This window comes from Salvia miltiorrhiza, chromosome 2, assembly GCF_028751815.1.
Source record: "Salvia miltiorrhiza cultivar Shanhuang (shh) chromosome 2, IMPLAD_Smil_shh, whole genome shotgun sequence".
Lineage (NCBI taxonomy): Eukaryota > Viridiplantae > Streptophyta > Magnoliopsida > Lamiales > Lamiaceae > Salvia > Salvia miltiorrhiza.
In genome coordinates this window covers 56,004,740-56,023,506 of record NC_080388.1, presented here as the reverse complement: position 1 = coordinate 56,023,506, position 18,767 = coordinate 56,004,740, and the positions used below count along the sequence as shown (strand labels likewise).

General features: G+C 33.5%; 1 protein-coding gene and 1 long non-coding RNA gene across 2 annotated transcripts; one reads left to right on the top strand and one right to left on the bottom strand.

Annotated features, from left to right (window-relative positions):
* Nucleotides 1-434: 434 nt before the first annotated feature.
* Nucleotides 435-6,091, bottom strand: LOC131010446 (uncharacterized). Its single transcript, XR_009096556.1, has 5 exons — nucleotides 5,535-6,091; nucleotides 5,189-5,446; nucleotides 4,936-5,054; nucleotides 3,342-3,442; nucleotides 435-1,348 (listed from the first exon to the last, which is right to left on the bottom strand). It is a non-coding gene; the product is annotated as an uncharacterized LOC131010446 (long non-coding RNA).
* Nucleotides 6,092-7,882: 1,791 nt separating this feature from the next.
* LOC131009766 (uncharacterized) lies at nucleotides 7,883-12,492 on the top strand. Its single transcript, XM_057937175.1, has 11 exons — nucleotides 7,883-8,795; nucleotides 8,886-8,940; nucleotides 9,044-9,143; nucleotides 9,250-9,478; nucleotides 9,702-9,755; nucleotides 9,847-9,986; nucleotides 10,226-10,872; nucleotides 10,961-11,095; nucleotides 11,178-11,227; nucleotides 11,719-11,862; nucleotides 12,066-12,492. Exons 1-11 carry the CDS (start codon nucleotides 8,121-8,123, stop codon nucleotides 12,309-12,311), a joined length of 2,475 nt encoding a protein of 824 aa, XP_057793158.1. The 5' UTR covers nucleotides 7,883-8,120; the 3' UTR covers nucleotides 12,312-12,492.
* The last annotated feature ends 6,275 nt before the right edge of the window (nucleotides 12,493-18,767 follow it).

Sequence of the window (18,767 nt, the reverse complement as noted above, 5' to 3'; positions counted from 1 at the left end):
TTTTCACTTACACACAAAACACTATTTTCTTAATTCTCGTGCCAAAAAAAAAGGTCTCGACATAGTCGGGATTGAGGGAGTAGTTTAAATAACAAAACACTTTAAATTGAAGAAAGTTCCATGTAGACATGTCGATAATTAAATGTTTGTACCCGTCTAAAATGTATATACTCGTATCCGTCTCAAATTTAAATAATTACTCGAATCCGTATGTAACACGTGACAACTACAGACAAATTATAACACATTTATCAATTTCAAGAAGACTTATTAGATAAAAAGCTTACAATTGCTGAAAATGAAGTTGTCCATTCATCATTATCACAAATATATATACTCCACAAAATACTTTTCAAGTAACTTGCTGCACCTAGAAATATTTTTAAAAGTTGCAAATCCATCGATAAAGAGTGCATGAGTTACTTGTGTTGATATGCTGATAAATTTATCCAATATGATTAAATGTTGATATGCGGAATCTAATATTTACATTCGATAGAATTTTATCCATGAGAAACATTATGTCATTTACTCATTTTTTTTTAGGTAAAAGATTATGTTCTAATATAAGAAAAACAATGACAAAAAAAACTTCCATATTACATAGTATAATACAAATTGTAAGGAACTTTTTTTATATATGATCGAATAAGGATGAACTCCGTGAGCCTCCATATCACCAAAGAGCTTCCAACGCTCTTGCAAATCTACCCACACACAACCACTCTTTTATCATGGTGTCTTAGCTACACATCGTGTCCAGCAGATCTTTACCAGGAATTGCATTGTCTGCAACTTGGTCTTTAGCTGTTTGCTCTAGTTCAACAAACTTTTGCAGCAATGTTTCCATAACCTGCATATAATCAAAATAGATCTCATGTCATCTAATTCGTGCTGCAGATAAAAAAATCAACTATGATTCATGTAAAAGTTTGTTTAACAACTTGCCTCATCAATGGTGGAGCAATCTGCCAGAATTTTTTTAGCAGTCAAATCATTCAATTTGTATTTAAATATGACTTTAATAAAGTCTAAAAATAAAAATAATAAAAGTATATTTGTATTTACCTCGCCCATTGCATTTTTCTCGGTGGAATTAGTAGAACTCTTATATTTGGAGGCGATTTTTCGAAATTTCATAAAGAAAATCAAATAATTTTTTTGATGTTTATTAAATAACCAATATATAATCTACACATTTATTTATTTTAAAAACACTTACCTCATCAGGAGAAATGTTAGAAAATTGTGCCCGATTGTCAGATCTCGTTCCCACCTTGACTTTAAAAGACTTGTGTCTATCTAGCATGATGGTGAGTACATCATGGTTATCATTTGTGTCTCCAATCTGCTCACAAAATTTAAAACAACATTTATTTTTATATTTTCTAAATAATTAATTCATCAAAAAGAACTACAATAATAAATACAATTTAATCTAATTTCCAGAACAATTACTCCCTTTACATGTAAATTAAACCTTGAGGGTGTGTTTGATACGGTAGTTATGGGCATATTAGATTGGTATCATGGCTTATTCTTCCGTTTGATAGCCTAAATATCTAATATGCCTGGCCCGAGTTTAGGTGAGGGCCCGTGCCAATTTCACTGTTCTACTTTGATACCATATCCGCTGCCCACCCCCCTATAGGTAAACTGAATGCTACAGTAATGGTGATTAGATTTCTAGTTTACGAAAGTACCCTCAACTCTCTTTTGCAAATACCCAATGATTACGAAGGTTTTCGTTGGTGATTTTTTTTTATGGGGGCGTAGATTGACTCCGCCGTGGCTGTCTCCGTATGTGCGGGAGGACCGACAACGACGGCCTGACATTGGCTTGGCTGGCGTGCTCTATTTTCGGCGGAGAGACGAGCGAGGGATAAAGAGATAGAGGGAGATCAGGGGAAATGGTCTTTGCTACTGCTTCAACTTTGATAAATGCAATTTGTGTTTCATCAATATAATATGCGCAATATACCATTTGTTTATTCTGCGCTAGGGGGCATGAATTGAGGGGGTTATTCTGCTCTATTTTCGGCGGAGAGACGAGCCCCTATTTTTTGGCTTTGGAAGCAGCAGAGAATGGCGGTGAAGTGATCAGGGGGTGTTGGGGATGGGTAGTGGTGGGGGAGCGTTTGTATGCTTGAGAAGAAGAAAGGGGTGGGGGGGGGGGGGGTGGGGGAGGGGGGTACGTGTTCATTCAATAAAGTGGTGGGGGGTTGGGTTGGTTGTTTTTTTGTTTTTTTTTTAATTATTATTTCTTAAATTAAGGCTAAAAAAGTAATTTGGTAATTAACTTTTATTTTTTTGACAATTTGTTAATTTAATCTTAAGTTATATATTGTCTATCAAACAACTAATTCATGTTATCTAGATTTTAATCTTGATCTATCAAACACTAAAATACATTACTAATCTCACCCAATCTATATTATTTTAACTAGGTTTTATTTATCACTCTTTATCTCAACTAGCTATCAAACGGGCCCTGAATATGCGAATTAGGGTGTTGTCGTAGTTCCTGTTGTTTTGATAAAGTGATGCACTATGAAGCAAACCAAGTCTAAAACATAAGGTAAGAATATGTGGTTATACATCATGTATTGTAGATTATACATCATGTATTGTAGATTATAGTTTTGAACCCACAAAACCATAAGTTAAGAAAATTAAAAAAGAAAAAGAAATGATTAACAAAACGCAACACTGAGAAATTGAAAAACTTTCACATATGAAGTGATCAGTCCTGGAATAGATCATGACAAAGTGGAAGATAGAAACAAACGCCAGCACTAAACCCCATAATTTCTTTACTTAAACAAATGTAGTAACTGCATTCAGATAGTGATCTTGGTTGTTATATTAATGACATTTGGACTTCTAAAACTTAATATCCGATATCAGAGTGTCAAATTTATGAAGGAAAACAACTGATTGTGAAGGAAAACTTTATAATTAAATAAGTTTACGTTACATGTCAAACTAAAATGAAAAAATATTTTAAATAGGACTTTCATCCACCCTAACATGAATTAACGAAATAAATTAATTAAATCACTAAATTAATTAAATATGAGATCAAATCACTAAAAGAAATAAATCTTCCATTACTTCCCCTGCCATCAGTTCTGGGACCAAATCACTAAATTAATTAAATATGGGATCAAATAAAAGTTAGAAATAAAGCACCACAAAAGAAATCAAATAATTTTACGAAAGAAGCGATTATGAAAATTTTTATTTTTGAACAAATCATAACATCAATTGTTTCTATTCCCGGCAAAACCTTAGAAATCAAATCATCTCTTAATACTAAAGCAAGGGAACAAAGATCTGACCATAAAATTAGAAAATTGAGTAAGATTGTGCATCTGAGCAAGATTCTATGAGCCACTTCATTACTATTCTGGTTGTGAAGCAAAAGGTGCATCATATGTCCCTGCAATGGCACCATTTGGATCACAGAATTGGAACTTATCGAATGTTTTTATAATAATCAATATATCATTTTCATAAATAACCCAACAAATTATTAGAACACCACATTATCATTCCTAAGTTATAATACAATCTATTATAATGCTAATAAAAGAATAAGGCCACCCAAAACGTTTACTTCCTGTAACCTTCTGCCTGTAGTGTAGAAGCTGCCCAATTTAAGTAAGAAAATATATTCCAATTATTTGAAACATAAAAAAAGATAAGCATGTGTTCAGATGTTCCCATTTCTTGTCCACATCCGAAAATCACATATTCTTTTTATTTTCATATAACTTAAAAGTAACAAAAACAAATATAAGATGAATAACTATCCAAGCAAAAGACATGTAAACTATTTAGACAAGTATTTATATCATATAATAGTGGATTAGAAGCAATATTAATAGCAAAATGTGTAACCTGTGTCAAATAATACACTGAAACACCCATCCATGATCATAGAAAACATCATATAGTATATCTAAATGAACATTGATGCACCAAAATGCTTCAGAAAGTAATATTAGGCCGATTCCCGTGTGTGGGATCTCATCATCAATCAGAATATGGATCACCATCATACTTAGCAATAACAAATAGCCTTTCACCATCATCTGAAAGCAATATTATAAAATCCTCAAAGCAATTCCAAAATTCAAAACAGAAAAAAAATTGAAATAATCCACACGAAGAAAGCCAGTGCCACCACACAGCAGCAGAAGCACAAATACGTAGATAAAAAATTAAAATTCAAATATAACATGTATGTTTACAGTCTTGCTCGAGAAAATATATACCAATAAGAATTTTCCTTAAGAATAGATACATGCATAAAACTCTGATACAATCATCAAATTACGCTACGATAGTGCAATTCCATAAACACATAAATAAGTTCTAGCACCCAGAGACAACTTTCTTTTTTACCAATAGAACTAACATTTTAGCAATTTGGCATTTTCTTAATATCTATCTTTTATGGTGATAATTAAGATTTAGTTATTTCTTATACAACCTACAGTTTATTGGCCAAACCATCTCCATTGGATGAAAAATCTGATATACCTGTTATTAATCTTTTCTACTATCTTATATATGTTAGTTTTTGACGAAACTCAAATTGCAGAAAGGTCCCGAAAATTTCTCAGCCTCATTAAATTATTTCAAGGATGAATGCATTATCTCTAACTCTGGTTATGGAATGTCTTAGTTTTCTGTGTCTGAGCTTGATTATGGATAGCGACTAATATGTTTGTTGCCTCAGCTGACTGTTATACTGCAGTTATATACATGATACATCTCACTTTTAAAAATAGCGAATAAATTGGTAATAAAAGCACCAAAAATGAGAAGACTTTTAATAAGCTTGGTCTTCGAGTAATTTGCTAAAAAACCCCACTACGCAGCAGTAAGCATAAGAAATAAAATTCATCAATAGAGCTGAGAGCTTACCGTTGCTAATTCAACAGACACAATACCATGAAGATTAAGACACACTTTGACTTTCAATTCTGCTGACGTTAAGTTAAGACAAGTGCTTCCAGCATCATGTCAATCAAGGCAACTTTAACCTGATGAAATCCAAAGAGTCGATATGCATAAGTAAGGGCCTTGAAAGAAATTGATAGCAGACTTCTGTTATTTTTTTTTTCAGTTTCTACGTCATAGGAAAAAATGAAATCAATAACCAGCAAAATCGACGCACCTGCGAAGAAGAGTTAGAGTAGGGCAGGATGCTACGCGATTGAGGCATGACGCAGAGAAAAGAGTGACAAAAGATATGTTGCTGCCACCGGGGGACATTAGGGCACGGGAGCGCGATAGGAGCAGCGAGATCGGGGGCGGGTCGATTGGAGGGCGGCGGATGGAGTGTGACCAGCGCCGGATGCCCGAAAGGCTGATGCTGCCGATCTACTCAGCCGAACTGCTGCTAATGCGCTTCTAGAAGTTGCCATCGTCGTCGCTTCAGCTAAACAAAAAATAGAAATTAAAAGACACGCGCAAACAACACAAATATCAATTAAAGAACTTCACTCGATGAGGCAATTTACCTTAAAAATCCTCAATCGGAGTAGATCCACCTGATTAGGGTTTACCTCAAAAAAATAGTTCGGAATCAGGCGGGGAGATGGAGCACCAAATCCTGCCAATTTTGATGTATCAGCGGTGGGAGACCCGGTATATAGAGATTAGCATATCAATTGTTGTGATAAGGATTTGTAGACGGCAGGAGATGGGATTTGAGAACGATTTGCAGATGGATGGAGAGATTCAAGAATGATCGGAAGATGAGATTTGAGAACGGTGATTGCAGACGGATGGAGAGGGATTTGAGAATATTTGCAGATCAATTGCTAATCTAAGTTTTGTAACGGTGATTGAGCATGAAATTTGCAGAGGGATGGAGAGAAATTTGAGAAGTATTGCAGATCTATTGCGCCTCTAATTTGTAACGGATGATTGAATATCAGAATTGATTTTCTAGCAGACCTTGAGAATTGAGATGTAAAATGAATAATACAGGATTAGATAAATCAAAATAGAGACTTTTGAGAGCGCCACGTAGGATAGAGAATTGCTGTGGGCTCTCAAAAATGTATTGCTTTATAGAATTGATAGATTCTCCATTTCGTTAAAACCTTTTTTATAGTACAATATTTACATTGATCAGCATGATAAAAGAAAAATGTTATCACCAATTTTACTCCTTGCATATTTTAAGTTTGCAATTGTAAACATTTATTCAATTAATAACCACATCAACACTATTTAATACTTTTGAAATTTAATATAATAAATTTTTGAAACAAAATTGTGAGATTTTCTTAGACAACATCCTCATAAAAATTCTTATTAAGGTAATATTTAAATGAGATAACAAAAAGTCAATAACCAAGGTCCAACAACTAAAAAAAAGTCGATAACTAAATTTGATAGTTTGTTTTTTATATACAAATTAAATATATAAATAATTGTCTTTATTTCACAAAATAATATTATTATGAATGAACGTGCTTATTATATAATTTAGAAGCTTCTTGTTTTCCATACATATTCATTACCATTAACAACAGACCACATGATGAGAATATAACCTTTTTTCAACTTAATCGCTAGAAGTTATTATTAATCGCTAGAAGTTATACACATTAAAAAAAAATATGTAAAAACACTTCAAAATGTGTTATTTCTCGTATATTAATTGTTCAAGGTATAGATTTCACTTTTTAACGTCGCACACTGCTAAAAATATTTGTCTAACAATAAAGTAGGAAAAATAAAGCATGTCAAGTTCATCAGAACAAATAAACTATAAATCATGTGTACTGTATACATATATACCGAATGTATACATGTATATATGTAAGCATATCAGACTGGTGCTCTAGAGCTTTAGACACACCCATTCAAGACAATATGATTTTTTTTATTGTTTTTTTGAGGAGGAGGCAATATGATTTTTGTTGTTCTTATAATCAGTGCTTTGCTTGTGACATAAAATTATAAAATAGAATAAAAATAAAGCAACAAACAGAGGAAAAATCACTCAAACTATACTAATACAAAAGAATTTGAACTTCGTGGGTGTAGAATACAAATATTACACAACAGTATAATACAATACCTCCAAAACATGATACATGTAACATTTTTTTTTTCGTATTTAAGTAATTTTGAAGAAAGATGGGATTGATGGGAATATATATTATGCAAAACTCTTGATGTTGAGCTATTTATAATATTATCTCCATTAGATAAAGCTTCTCTGATCCGCCACGACCATGATGCTAGAGAGCGAGGTGATGCCGAAGTAGCTCATCAACGACGACATAGCATATGGAGCAAACGTATACAACACATATATATATATTGTTGGATTGTTAAGTAAATTTATTTATGGATATTAACTGCATTTAATATAAAATCAGATTTCTAGGAACTTAATATAATAGAGAGAGAGAGAGAGTCTAATTAACGGTGGGACAGATAATTTAGGGAGGTAATTGTGCATTCAGTGAAAGGAAATATTAATTGATAATGTGATTCTACGCATAATTAGACTCGTGGGTCGGTTACATAATGGAGAAAAGATATTTCAAAGAGATAGATACATAAAAAATACTTGTGGGAATTCAAAGAGAGGAAAATAGAGATCATTGAGAGCGCCATGTAGGATAGAGAGTGACTGTGGGTTCTCAAAAATGTATTCCTTTACATAATTGATAGATAGATAGATAGATAATTTTTTCAAGATTTTGAAATCAGATCAAGACTCTAAAAAATTCATATCCAGCATTTACCTCCATATTATTGCATTGTATTGGCAACATTTTCGTGCTTATAAATTTAGAAACTTGCTTAAAATGACGTTTTACTCCTTTTCGAAATCTTCAGCGCAAGTGTGTGTGGATTGCTGATTATTTCCACCTTTAGGGGCGCCATTCAATTACACTAAAATAGAAGGGGCAAACGACAATTACATAAATCAATACTACTAAACAACTTGAATTTTTCCCGGCTAAAAATTCCAACCATTTGGCGCTTAAAACCCTACCTCCTCCAAATTATCTAATCTTTCCAGATCCCCATTCAATTCACATCTCAATTTCCTTTCGAATTTCAACCACAAACGGAAAATGGACAGCGACGACGATTATCAGTCGTTATCACCCCCAAAGGAGCTCTCGCCGCAAGTCCAATTTCGGCGGCTGAAGCGCTTGAAGAAATCCGACCAACCCCTAAAGGATCCGTTGTTTGACTTGACTGATGATCCTATTTTGTTTTCCCACGTCGATTTCGCCAAGCTGGAAGCATTAGAGAATGATTCGGAGCCACAATTTGTCGACGAATCAATTTCAACTGAAGATGCAAATTTATCTCCGGAGTCACTGCCTCAAGGTGATGGAAATCAAGTTGGGAGCGAACAAGTTTTCAACGAATCAGACTCAACTGGAGAGGCAAATTTATCTCAGGAGTCGCTGTCTCAAGGCGTTGGAAATGAAATCCAGAACGGCAACAAGATGGAGTTAGGGATTGATGTAGAGGTGAAGAGAACTAAGAGGGTTTTGGAGTTTGATGATGATGTGGTTGGTGGAAGTCCGATGAGAGAAGACAGTGAGAATGTTGATCCGGAAAAGAAGAAGGAAATAATTGGAGCAGAGGATCTGTTAGAGGAGAAAGAAGAAAAAAAGAAGAAAAAGAAGAAGAGGATAGAGAAGAGTGACGGCGGTGATGAGCTACAGAGCAAATCGCGGGGTTCTAACAAAAGAAGAGAGGAGTTACCTCCAAAAACCAAAAGGAGAGAGGAGAAGGTTTGTTTCGATTAGTATTCACGAATCATCCTATTTTGCTGTGGTTATGCTTGTTGACCTATAGTTGGATGTTGATATATTGTTTTGCAGGAAAGGAAAGAGTATCTGAAGGAACTTCATGCTGAATCTCAGAGATTGTTACGAGGTTTTTGTTTAACTTTAGTATTTTTGAGGTGGTTGCTATTTTAGTTTATAACTACCCCTTGTGCTCGACTGATAGTGTTTCTGGTCATGGTTTTGCTGGCTAGAAACGGGAGATGCGTCGTTTAAACCTATACCAGTGGTGCACAAGCCTATATCATCAATTCTGGAGAAAATTCGGAAGCGAAAGCTTGAAATTTCAAAAAAGTGTGTAGACCACCCCTATTTTATCTATTTTGTTTGTATCTGCATCCTCTAATATGTGATGGTATTGATCAGGTTTTATATATTTACATATATTGGTTGGTGGCAGATCTATGATTTCAAATGACAACAGTCATGGTGTCGAGCGAAACATCAGGCCGAGAGACAGACTGGCGGACCTTGATATACCTAACGAAGACAGATTGGAAGAAAATGCAACCATTCCAGTAGAAAAGAAGATCATTGCTCCACTTGAAGAACAGAGGAGTTTGGCCACTTCCAATGTGGATGAAGATGATGCTAAACCGACAATTCATGAAAAGGCTCAAAACCAAGAGGTCAGTCTGATGCACGATGGACTTTATATTTCTTTCTTTGAGAATTTTCACACTTGCAGTGTAAAAATGCTTATGTTGTGCCATTTTATCTTTGGTGCAAGTGAGGGAACTATTAATTTATCATGTGAAAGGTGTGCTGAGAATCATTTTACACTTCCAAGAATTGACCTGCAGTTTGATTTAGTTATTTGCTGAGTAATTGATGCTTCTTACCATTTACCAGCCTGCAAATGAAGAGCCTACTCCTGCACCCCGAGCACCAGTGGATGATACCCAGGTTATCTTCAATTTTTTTTCTCAAAGAAATTGCTGAATTTGGTGGTGTTAGTCTCAAAGGTCCAAAATTTACCAAATTGAGATGTCTACAGGATCTTTTTGATGATTCAGAACCAATTGGTACTACAGATGTACATAATGATCAGAAGCCAAATAGCCCTCTGGATGAAGATTTTGCTCCATCTTTACATGCTATGAACTTGAAGTTGGATTCTGTCCCTGTGGATGATAGGTCAGTAGAATGTGAGACATCGTTTTGTTTGCACGGTTACTTCTGGGTATAGTGAAATATTTGGTTGCTGTAAGTGGAACCTTATCCACAACAAGAAAAGCTGATATACTCGGCTCTGCTGGTCCCAGTCATATTCTATTAGCATCGTCTCTTGTTCAATTCAATGATTATAATGCCCTACTATTTACTATTCCTGACATTATCTTAAATGTAAAATGATCTGTTATTTCATTTTTCAGTTCTTCAGAAGAAGAGGACAACGAAAAAGAAAATTTTGACCCTCGTCCTCGTGGAGATGCTGATAACTCTTCTCCAAATGGAGATCCTTTAAAAGATTTCATCGATGAGGAAGCTGAGGAAGAAGATGATAGTGACAATGATCTTAACCGCTTCCAAGAAAATGAAGATGAGGAGATTGATGATTTGGAGGAACTTAATGCTATGATAGCCACTGATTATGAAGAAAGACTCACTGATAAAGAAAGGCGCAATGAGCTCCATCAGAAGTGGCTTGACCAACAAGATGCAACAGGAACTGATAATCTCATACAGAGATTGAAATGTGGTTCGGTAGTAAGAGATACGTTATTGTCAGACAACGAGCCTGAAACTGATGAGGATGACGAGAAAGATGAAGAAATTGATGATGAAGCTGAAGAAGATGACTCTTTGCCAAAGGAATCTGGCAGAATAAATATTAGAAAGGCCAAGCAGATAATTCTAAAGTTGTATCCTGATAAAGAAGATACTTATCTATCTGATGGTGATGATGATGATGATGATGATGACATGCAGAGGAGGCGTGCACAGTGCCTCATCAGAAGGGCAAGTTATTTTTGTCTAGTTATCAGTATTTATATTCTTCTCAATCCATCTTTAGGTTCATGATGATATGCTACTTTGTATTACTCCGTATATAATAAGTTCTATTGCCTGTGTTGGTTTTGCTCTAATTTTTTGAGTTCGTTGCTAAGCTTATATTAAACTTGAGCAGGAAGAGAGAGGTACAATAGCATCACCAGCGGCTGATGCAAGTTCCAGGGAAGTATTTGGTCTTATCAAGAAACTGAATATTTCTTCTGACAACAAGAGGAAACCAAAAGCATTGTGTAAGACATTCTCTTCATGTAGTGTATTGATAGTATATATTTCTTTTGCATCTTGTTCCTTATTGTTGGTGATAACTTGCAGCAATCTTTGACTCGGTCCTTAAAGGGGGAAGTAGTGGTCGGTCTGCTAAGGTAACCTACACTTTTTTTAGCATACAAAATTAGCCAGATGGCTTCATGTTATCATTTATGTTAGTGCAATGATAGAAGTTCTGTTCTTATCTGCAACCATCATCATCCTTGTGATTGCATCTTCTTTATAAATTTATTTGCTCATACTGTATATATCGCCTTTGTTGAGCCAATAATGAATGGTCAACCACCTGGTGGGGCAGTTCCTATGAAAATATATTTTAGCTGCAAAACTTGATTGCTCTAATATTGTTTTCTGCATATTGTTGTGTTCTTGAGTGCAAAAGGTACACAATTGCCCAGGTCATATAAGAAAGTTACTTGTTTAGTTTAAGATGCAGGTCATTCTTACAATTACATGGTTGTCTGAGTTTGCCCAGCATCTTTGTTTCTGTCATTTATCTTCTGTCTTTATTGTGAGGTATTACCAGAAAATGCCACTTTCATGTGGGGCATGAGAAAATAAATTATCTGTTGATTGTTTATTGCAGTCGTCTTTTGTTGGACGAGTATCAAACCATCATATTCCATCATCTCATAAGCAAGGGTCAGCAACAATTCGACCTTTCATTTTTGGAAGGGAGGACAGCAATAGCCGGAGTTCCATATCAGTATCAGAGGACTCCTTGAATTCAGTAAGTCTCCTTTGCATCAAAACTAATAGTTAGTAGGGGTAATATGCCATAATAATTTAGAGGTACATTAGCATGCTTAAGCTACTGCTTTTTATTTTTGGCTAAAATATCTATCATGATACTATGTATCTTCCGCTGTTGGCTTCTGCTAATTGGTTTCACAGCAGTAAATTTGATTTTGTTCACTTTGTCTTAACCCTCAGGTCCCTCAAGAAATTCGTGCAACGAGGAACCTAACTGCCAAATATAGCAACTCACAGACCAAAGTTAGAAATCAAACCACAGATGGTGCTGTAGAAGCAATATCAAGTACTTCGCTGCTCGAGATTTTGAAGCGATCTTCATCAAAGTCTAAAGTCTGTAATGAAGAGACTGCAGTCGACCTAACAAAGAGTATCTTTACATTTAGGGTTCCTAAAAAGACAACAAAGATAGAAGGAAGAGGCTAACTCCAGTCTGCTCATTTTTGACAGCGTGAGATTGCTTTTCTTTCTACGTTATTATATTTATTTATTGATTACGAAATGGTTATAATACCAGAGTATGACCACTTCTTTTCTTGGAGTTCAAACTTCATTCGATTGTCTTTGACGCTTTGCCATGTATACAAGTTTTCGGTTTTTTCTTGAAGTAGTGGTAAATGTCTGCCTCCAAACTTTCAGTTTATTTGTCAAATAATCTTCAAAACTTGATTTGCCTTTCTTGTAAGAAAAAAATATCTGCTCCATATGCTTCTTAAAAAAATAAAATTAGAAGATGAGAGGATTAAATTACAAGATTTGTGGTATTTGAGACATATCCTCAACTTAGGTATCATTATGCACCTACCCCATCATAGTCGTGGTTACGGTTCAAACCTTTCAAGTTGAAGAAAGTTATCTCAAAATAAAAGTTGAAGAAAAATAGAAAAAATGTTTCTCATTTCGTTCCATTTAAATAGCCCTCATGATCTGGGAAATGAATAAGTTATAATAAAATAAGAAAAACTATTTAATTATTTTGAAAGTATATTTGTCAAGACAAGTATGATAGAGAATTAATTGCAAAAAGGAAAAAAAAATTCACTCACTTGGGAGTATAAGAGCACTCCCAGCAGATCACATAAATACATCACTAACTCTAAATTTAGGCTAAAACAATTAAAAATGAGATAAAAAATGCATCCAGCAGATCCCTAAATTGGATGGGGCCCACAAAAAATTTTACACCTACCTAAATTCAATCTTAAATTTACACCCACCCTAAATTTATTGTAAGCTTATAATTAGTAGGGCCCACACATAATTATTGTTTTTATGTAGAAAATAGGAGATCTGGTGTATGCATTTATAAAATCGAGATCCTAAAATTAAATAGGGAAGCTTTAGGGAAAAATATAGAAGCATAAATTTGGGATTTTTGCTGGGAGTGCTCTAAGATGTACTCCCTCCGTTGAGACCCCTTTTTTTGGGCACGAAATTAAGAAATGTGTGTTTGCATCCACAACAGATCTCTCAAAATTTTATTCCTAAAAATACTCCTAAAGTCTTCCCTAAATTATTTTTAACCCTTATTTTACAATTGCACACAGCAGCTCTCCTATTTTTCATTATCTATTTTATAAATTTAGGATTAGATTTAAGGGGAGAGGGGAGGGTGTAAATTTAGGATTAAATTTGAGGGGGTGTAAATTTTTTTGTGGGCCAACTTAATATAGGTGATCTGTTGGATGATCATTTTATCTCATTTTTAGCTCAAATTTAAAGTTAGGATTACTTTTGAGAGATCTGCTATGGTTTAAGTATAGTAGATGATAAAGTGAAAAGTGATTAGTGTGTTATTGAATTTGTTTTATTCTTTCTTTATTTTTCTATTTGATATTAATTGAAAATCTGAATACTTATAATTGCATTATTTTAATTAAGCCACAAAGGAGGAGTAACAGAGATTATGCACCAATCACAGTAGGGTTACAAACCTTTTTTTTCTTTTTTTTGGTTATGCACAAATCACAGTAGACATTATGCACGAACCACAGTAGAGATTATGCACAAATCACAGTAGGGTTATGCACATAGAACCCTCTTTTGTAAATCATAGATCATTGGTGTAAGCATTTTGTAAGGATTATTGAAAAAATCTCAGAGTTTAGTGAATATCATCTCATCATTGATTTTTATCGATGAATTTTAGGACCTCTTCATCATGTTTTTCAGCAATAGCAACACACTCTGCCCACGATTTCGTCGATGGCTTCCACGGGAAGTAAACAGGGACGAAATCAGGAGGAGACACCCATTCTAATTCCGTACCCGCTGCTCCGCCATCACCCTCGCCGCCGGTGAGCCTACAGACCTCCAGATCCTCTTCCTCACTATCCAAAGAAGCCACTGTGGTATGTGCTCTGTGGGAAGGGTTCGCGTCTACCCTTCTACCCTTCCACCGCTCATTTCCGTCATAGCAGGGAAAGGTTTAGGGAGGCGAGAAGGCGGCAGGATAGAAGGTGTAGGGAGGCGAGGGTTCCTCAAATTATCGTATCTCCACGGCTTAGTGAGGCTTGCCCCGCTGCCGGCGAGCCAACGGACCTCGAAACCCTTTGTGTTTGGGGGTGGCGACATATTGTTATTCGAAATGTTAAAGTGTCATTTTAAGTCTTGCAGTGTCATTTCAAATCTTGTAGTATCATGTTAAAGTGTCATTTGAAATCTTATTGTGTCATTTGTAATATAAGTATAGTATCATTTACTAAGAAATGTTATAGATATATTAAAAGTGTCATTTATTAATGCATATAGTGTTATTTACTAAGAAAAATAGTGTCATTTTTAGATATATTAAAAATAAAAATGTCGTTTATTAAGAAAAAAAGTAGTATCATTTAGATATACTCCCTCCGTCCCCAAAATAAGTTCCTCTTTGGGGCCGGCACGAGTTTTAAGAAAAAGTGGTAAAATGTATTGATAGTGAAGAAAAATATGTTATAGTAATTAGTATTGAGAGTGGTGAAAAGGTGAAAAAGTGTTATAATTAGTATTGAGAGTGATGAAAAAGTGAAAAGTAAAAATAAATAAAGTATTATTAGTGGTGGAGTAGTTGTCCAAAAATGGAAAGAAAGAAAGAGGAACTTATTTGGGGGACGTCCCAAAAAGAAAAAAGAAGAACTTATTTCAGGGACGGAGGGAGTATTAAAAGTGTCATTTGTAATATAAATGTAGGATCATTTATTAATACAAATGATGTCATTTAATTATGAAGAAAAATAGTGTCATTTACAAAGAAAAATAACGAAAAATTGAAGGAGGAGAAGAAGAAAATGTACAGAAAAAAAGGAAAAAACGAAAGTGGAATAAAAAAGAAAAAGAAGATGAACAAAGTGGAAAAAAGGAAGAAAATGAAAAAAAAAAAAAAAAACGCAAAAAAGGTAGAAAACAAATGAGAAGCACTGGTGAGAGGATTCAAACCCCCGTCGTTGAGTTTGGGCATTGCCCAACCACTTGCACTGGCTATTCATTTGTTAAACAAGGCGCAAACTTAGCATATATTATATGGTTTTGAATCAGGTCAGATCTGACCCGAATTCATAGTGCAACTGGTTGCACGGAGAGTGCCTCTAAAATTAATACATGAAACTTTTATCAATCTTACTTCCTAAATATACATCTCTACCAAACAGATAATATTAAAAGTGAATGAGTTCAAACCATAAAATATAAATAAACTATAAAACATAATTACATATTACATGATTCTCTAAAATATGAGTTCACATAATGTATACTCTAATTTAAATAGAGAAATATAAATAAAGTATAAAACATAAATACGTATTACATGTAGGGGTGGCACGGTACGGTATACCTTATTAAATCGACCATACCTTATACCTTACCTTTACCTACGGTATACCTTAGTTCGGTATACCTTAAGTACGGTATGGAGAATATACAAAACCTTTACCGTACCTTTATTTCGGTATACCTTACCGAATTTCGGTATACCGCACTTTAACGGTATACCAAAATAATCGGTATTATCAAAATCGAAAAAATTCAATTGGTATACCGTACTTTATATTCGCATACTTGTATGCATTCATGTAATATATAGTAAATTATATAAATGTTATAAGTTACATATAATTTATATGTTAGAAGTAATATTATTTATAATATAATACTAATATTATAACTATGCTATTATATATGTAACTATTATAAGTTAGATGTATAATTTATTGTAAAACAATAATTTTAGTTATATATTATAACTATACTATAATATCAAAATAAATAATTTTATTTTATTGTATAACTTATACTATATACTATATTTTATTTGTTTTTGTATCATTTGATGATATTTATAAATTTATAAGTTATATAGTATATACTATATACTATATAGATGTTATAAGTTATATGAGATTTGTAAGTTAGATGTAATCTAACTTATAATATAATATCAATATTAATTATAGCTATGCTATTATATACATAAATGTTACACGTCAGATGTATAATTTATTGTAGAACAATAATCTTAGTTATATAATATAGAATATTATATTATAACTGTGTTATGATATCAATATAAATAATTCAGTTATATTAAATTATATAACTTACATACTATATTATATTTTATTAATTTTTATATCATTTGATGATATTTATGTTCGCATACTTGTATGCATTCATGTAATATAAAGTAAATTATATAGATGTTATAAGTTACTTATAATTTATATGTTAGACATAATATTATTTATAATATAATACTAATATTATAACTATGCTATTATATATGTAACTATTATAAGTTAGATGTATAATCTATTGTAAAACAATAATTTTAGTTATATATTATAACTATACTATAATATCAAAATAAACAATTTTATTTTATTGTATGACATATACTATATACTATATTTTATTTATTTTTGCAACATTTGATGATATTTATAAATTCATATACAATTGTATATATTCACATAATATAGATTATATACATCATTTTATAAAATTTATAAATATTTTTAAAAATATAAACATAAAAATAAATATTATATATTTTAAAACTATAGATTTTGATACGATATATACCGCGATTTTCCGTATACTAATATATACGGACAAATGCGGTATATCAGAATAAGGTATTGTACCTTATTACCGGTATATACCGAATATTAAGGTATACCAGAATAAGGTATGATACCGCATCACCGTTATATGCAGTAATATTCGGTATACCAGTAATACGGTATCATACCGTATTCCGGTATATACCTTTAATACGATATTTATTAATTTTTTCGGTATATACCGCGGTATCGGTATACACCGGTATACCCCGGTATTTGAAAAATCCATACCTTTACCTTACCGTAAATCTTCGGTACGGTATCATACCTTACCAAAAAACCGGTATACCTTAAATTTGGTATTTTGCGGTATTTTACGGTACGGTATGGCAGGTATACCGAGTTTTCGGTATATTTTTCCAGCCCTAATTACATGATTTCAAACCATAAAATATTTCGTTTCGATTCAATTAATTAGTTGTTTCTCTAAAATTGAAATCGAACTAAAATACAAAAAATTATAAATTTTAAAATTGAAACTGAAGTGAACATAAGAATAATCGAATCAAATTTCTATTTTAGTTTGGATCGGCTCAAATTTTCTATTACTGCTGAATATTGCTCACCCCCGAGTCCCTGACATAGATGTTTTCAATTAAATTTGATTATATCTTTTGCCTGATTATTTTGACAGTTGTTTATTGACTTATTATATTTCATTATTAATTGTTGAATTATATAAATTCTGCGCCACATGGGACTCAAATCCAAGATATTTGACCTTAGGCATTAACCTTTTACCATTTAGCTAACACACGCATACTTAAATTACATTTCTTTCATTGGGGCAGGGGTGATAGAACTTGGAGGCGGCATTCAAAAAATGTCGTGGCATTGGGGTTAGCCTCAAAATCAAGATGTGGGATGCTACCCTCGACTTCCTCATCCTCACCTTCACCGGCGACGCTGGCTTCGAGATCAGTCGTGCTCTCTACCCCTCGAAAATCCCTACCAAAGATCCCAACACATCGCTCGTCCTCCCCTTCTTCACCTTCTTCATCTTAGCCATGGCGCCTTCGCCGGCCGCCTCGCCAACCACGGCATGGTCCTGTTCGTGCCCTATATATGCTTGAATTGCTGAAGAAATCGAGTCTGTCTCGTCACAAAACTTAGGTTTCTTGAATTTCTCCAACAACGAAGACCCCAACAATAACGTATTTGGAGTTGAATTCGATGTTTATTGGAACCAAGAATTCGACAACATCAACGATAACCACATCAAAATTGATGTGAACTCGCTCACATTGCTCAATTCAAGTGAAGCGAGCTATTGGTGTAGGGAATTCCTTCCAAAAGCTCGAGCTTTCATTTCAATGCAACAAAGTAATAAAAAGAAAATGACAAATGGCGTTTGTTTAGGGGTGGTAAATGGTTTAGTTACGGGTTAACCGAATCGAATTTTCGGTTAACCATAATCATAAATCTTTAAATTCACTGACCGTAATCGAAACTGACTATAGTTTCGATTAATCGATATTAATCGAATTTCACAAAAAAAAAAGATACAAGATAAATAACTATATCAAATGTAAATGATTCATCCTCTACCAAAACAAGGTCCACTGTTTTGATGAGGGGAAGTTTCAGTTGCACTTTTGAGCTTTTGAGCATATAATAAAACATTCAAGTTATTTCAGTTGAGCTTTTGAGCAAAATCAATCATTTTGGCTTAAGCTTAGATTTCTACAGTATGAAAATAGAAAACGACAATTAAAGATAATATTATGTAAATAACAAAATTCATAAAAAAAGGAAATAAAAAAGAGTAAATCTTTACTTC

What these genes read in the sequence shown, in the direction of transcription:
- LOC131009766 (XM_057937175.1), top strand. Translation starts at nt 8,121, where the DNA reads ATGGACAGCGACGACGATTATCAGTCGTTATCACCCCCAAAGGAGCTC. An exon ending in TCTGTCCCTGTGGATGATAG is followed by an intron (nt 9,987 to 10,225) that starts GTCAGTAGAATG and finishes TTCATTTTTCAG; the next exon opens with TTCTTCAGAAGAAGAGGACA. An exon ending in CAATCCATCTTTAGGTTCAT is followed by an intron (nt 10,873 to 10,960) that starts GATGATATGCTA and finishes TTCGTTGCTAAG; the next exon opens with CTTATATTAAACTTGAGCAG.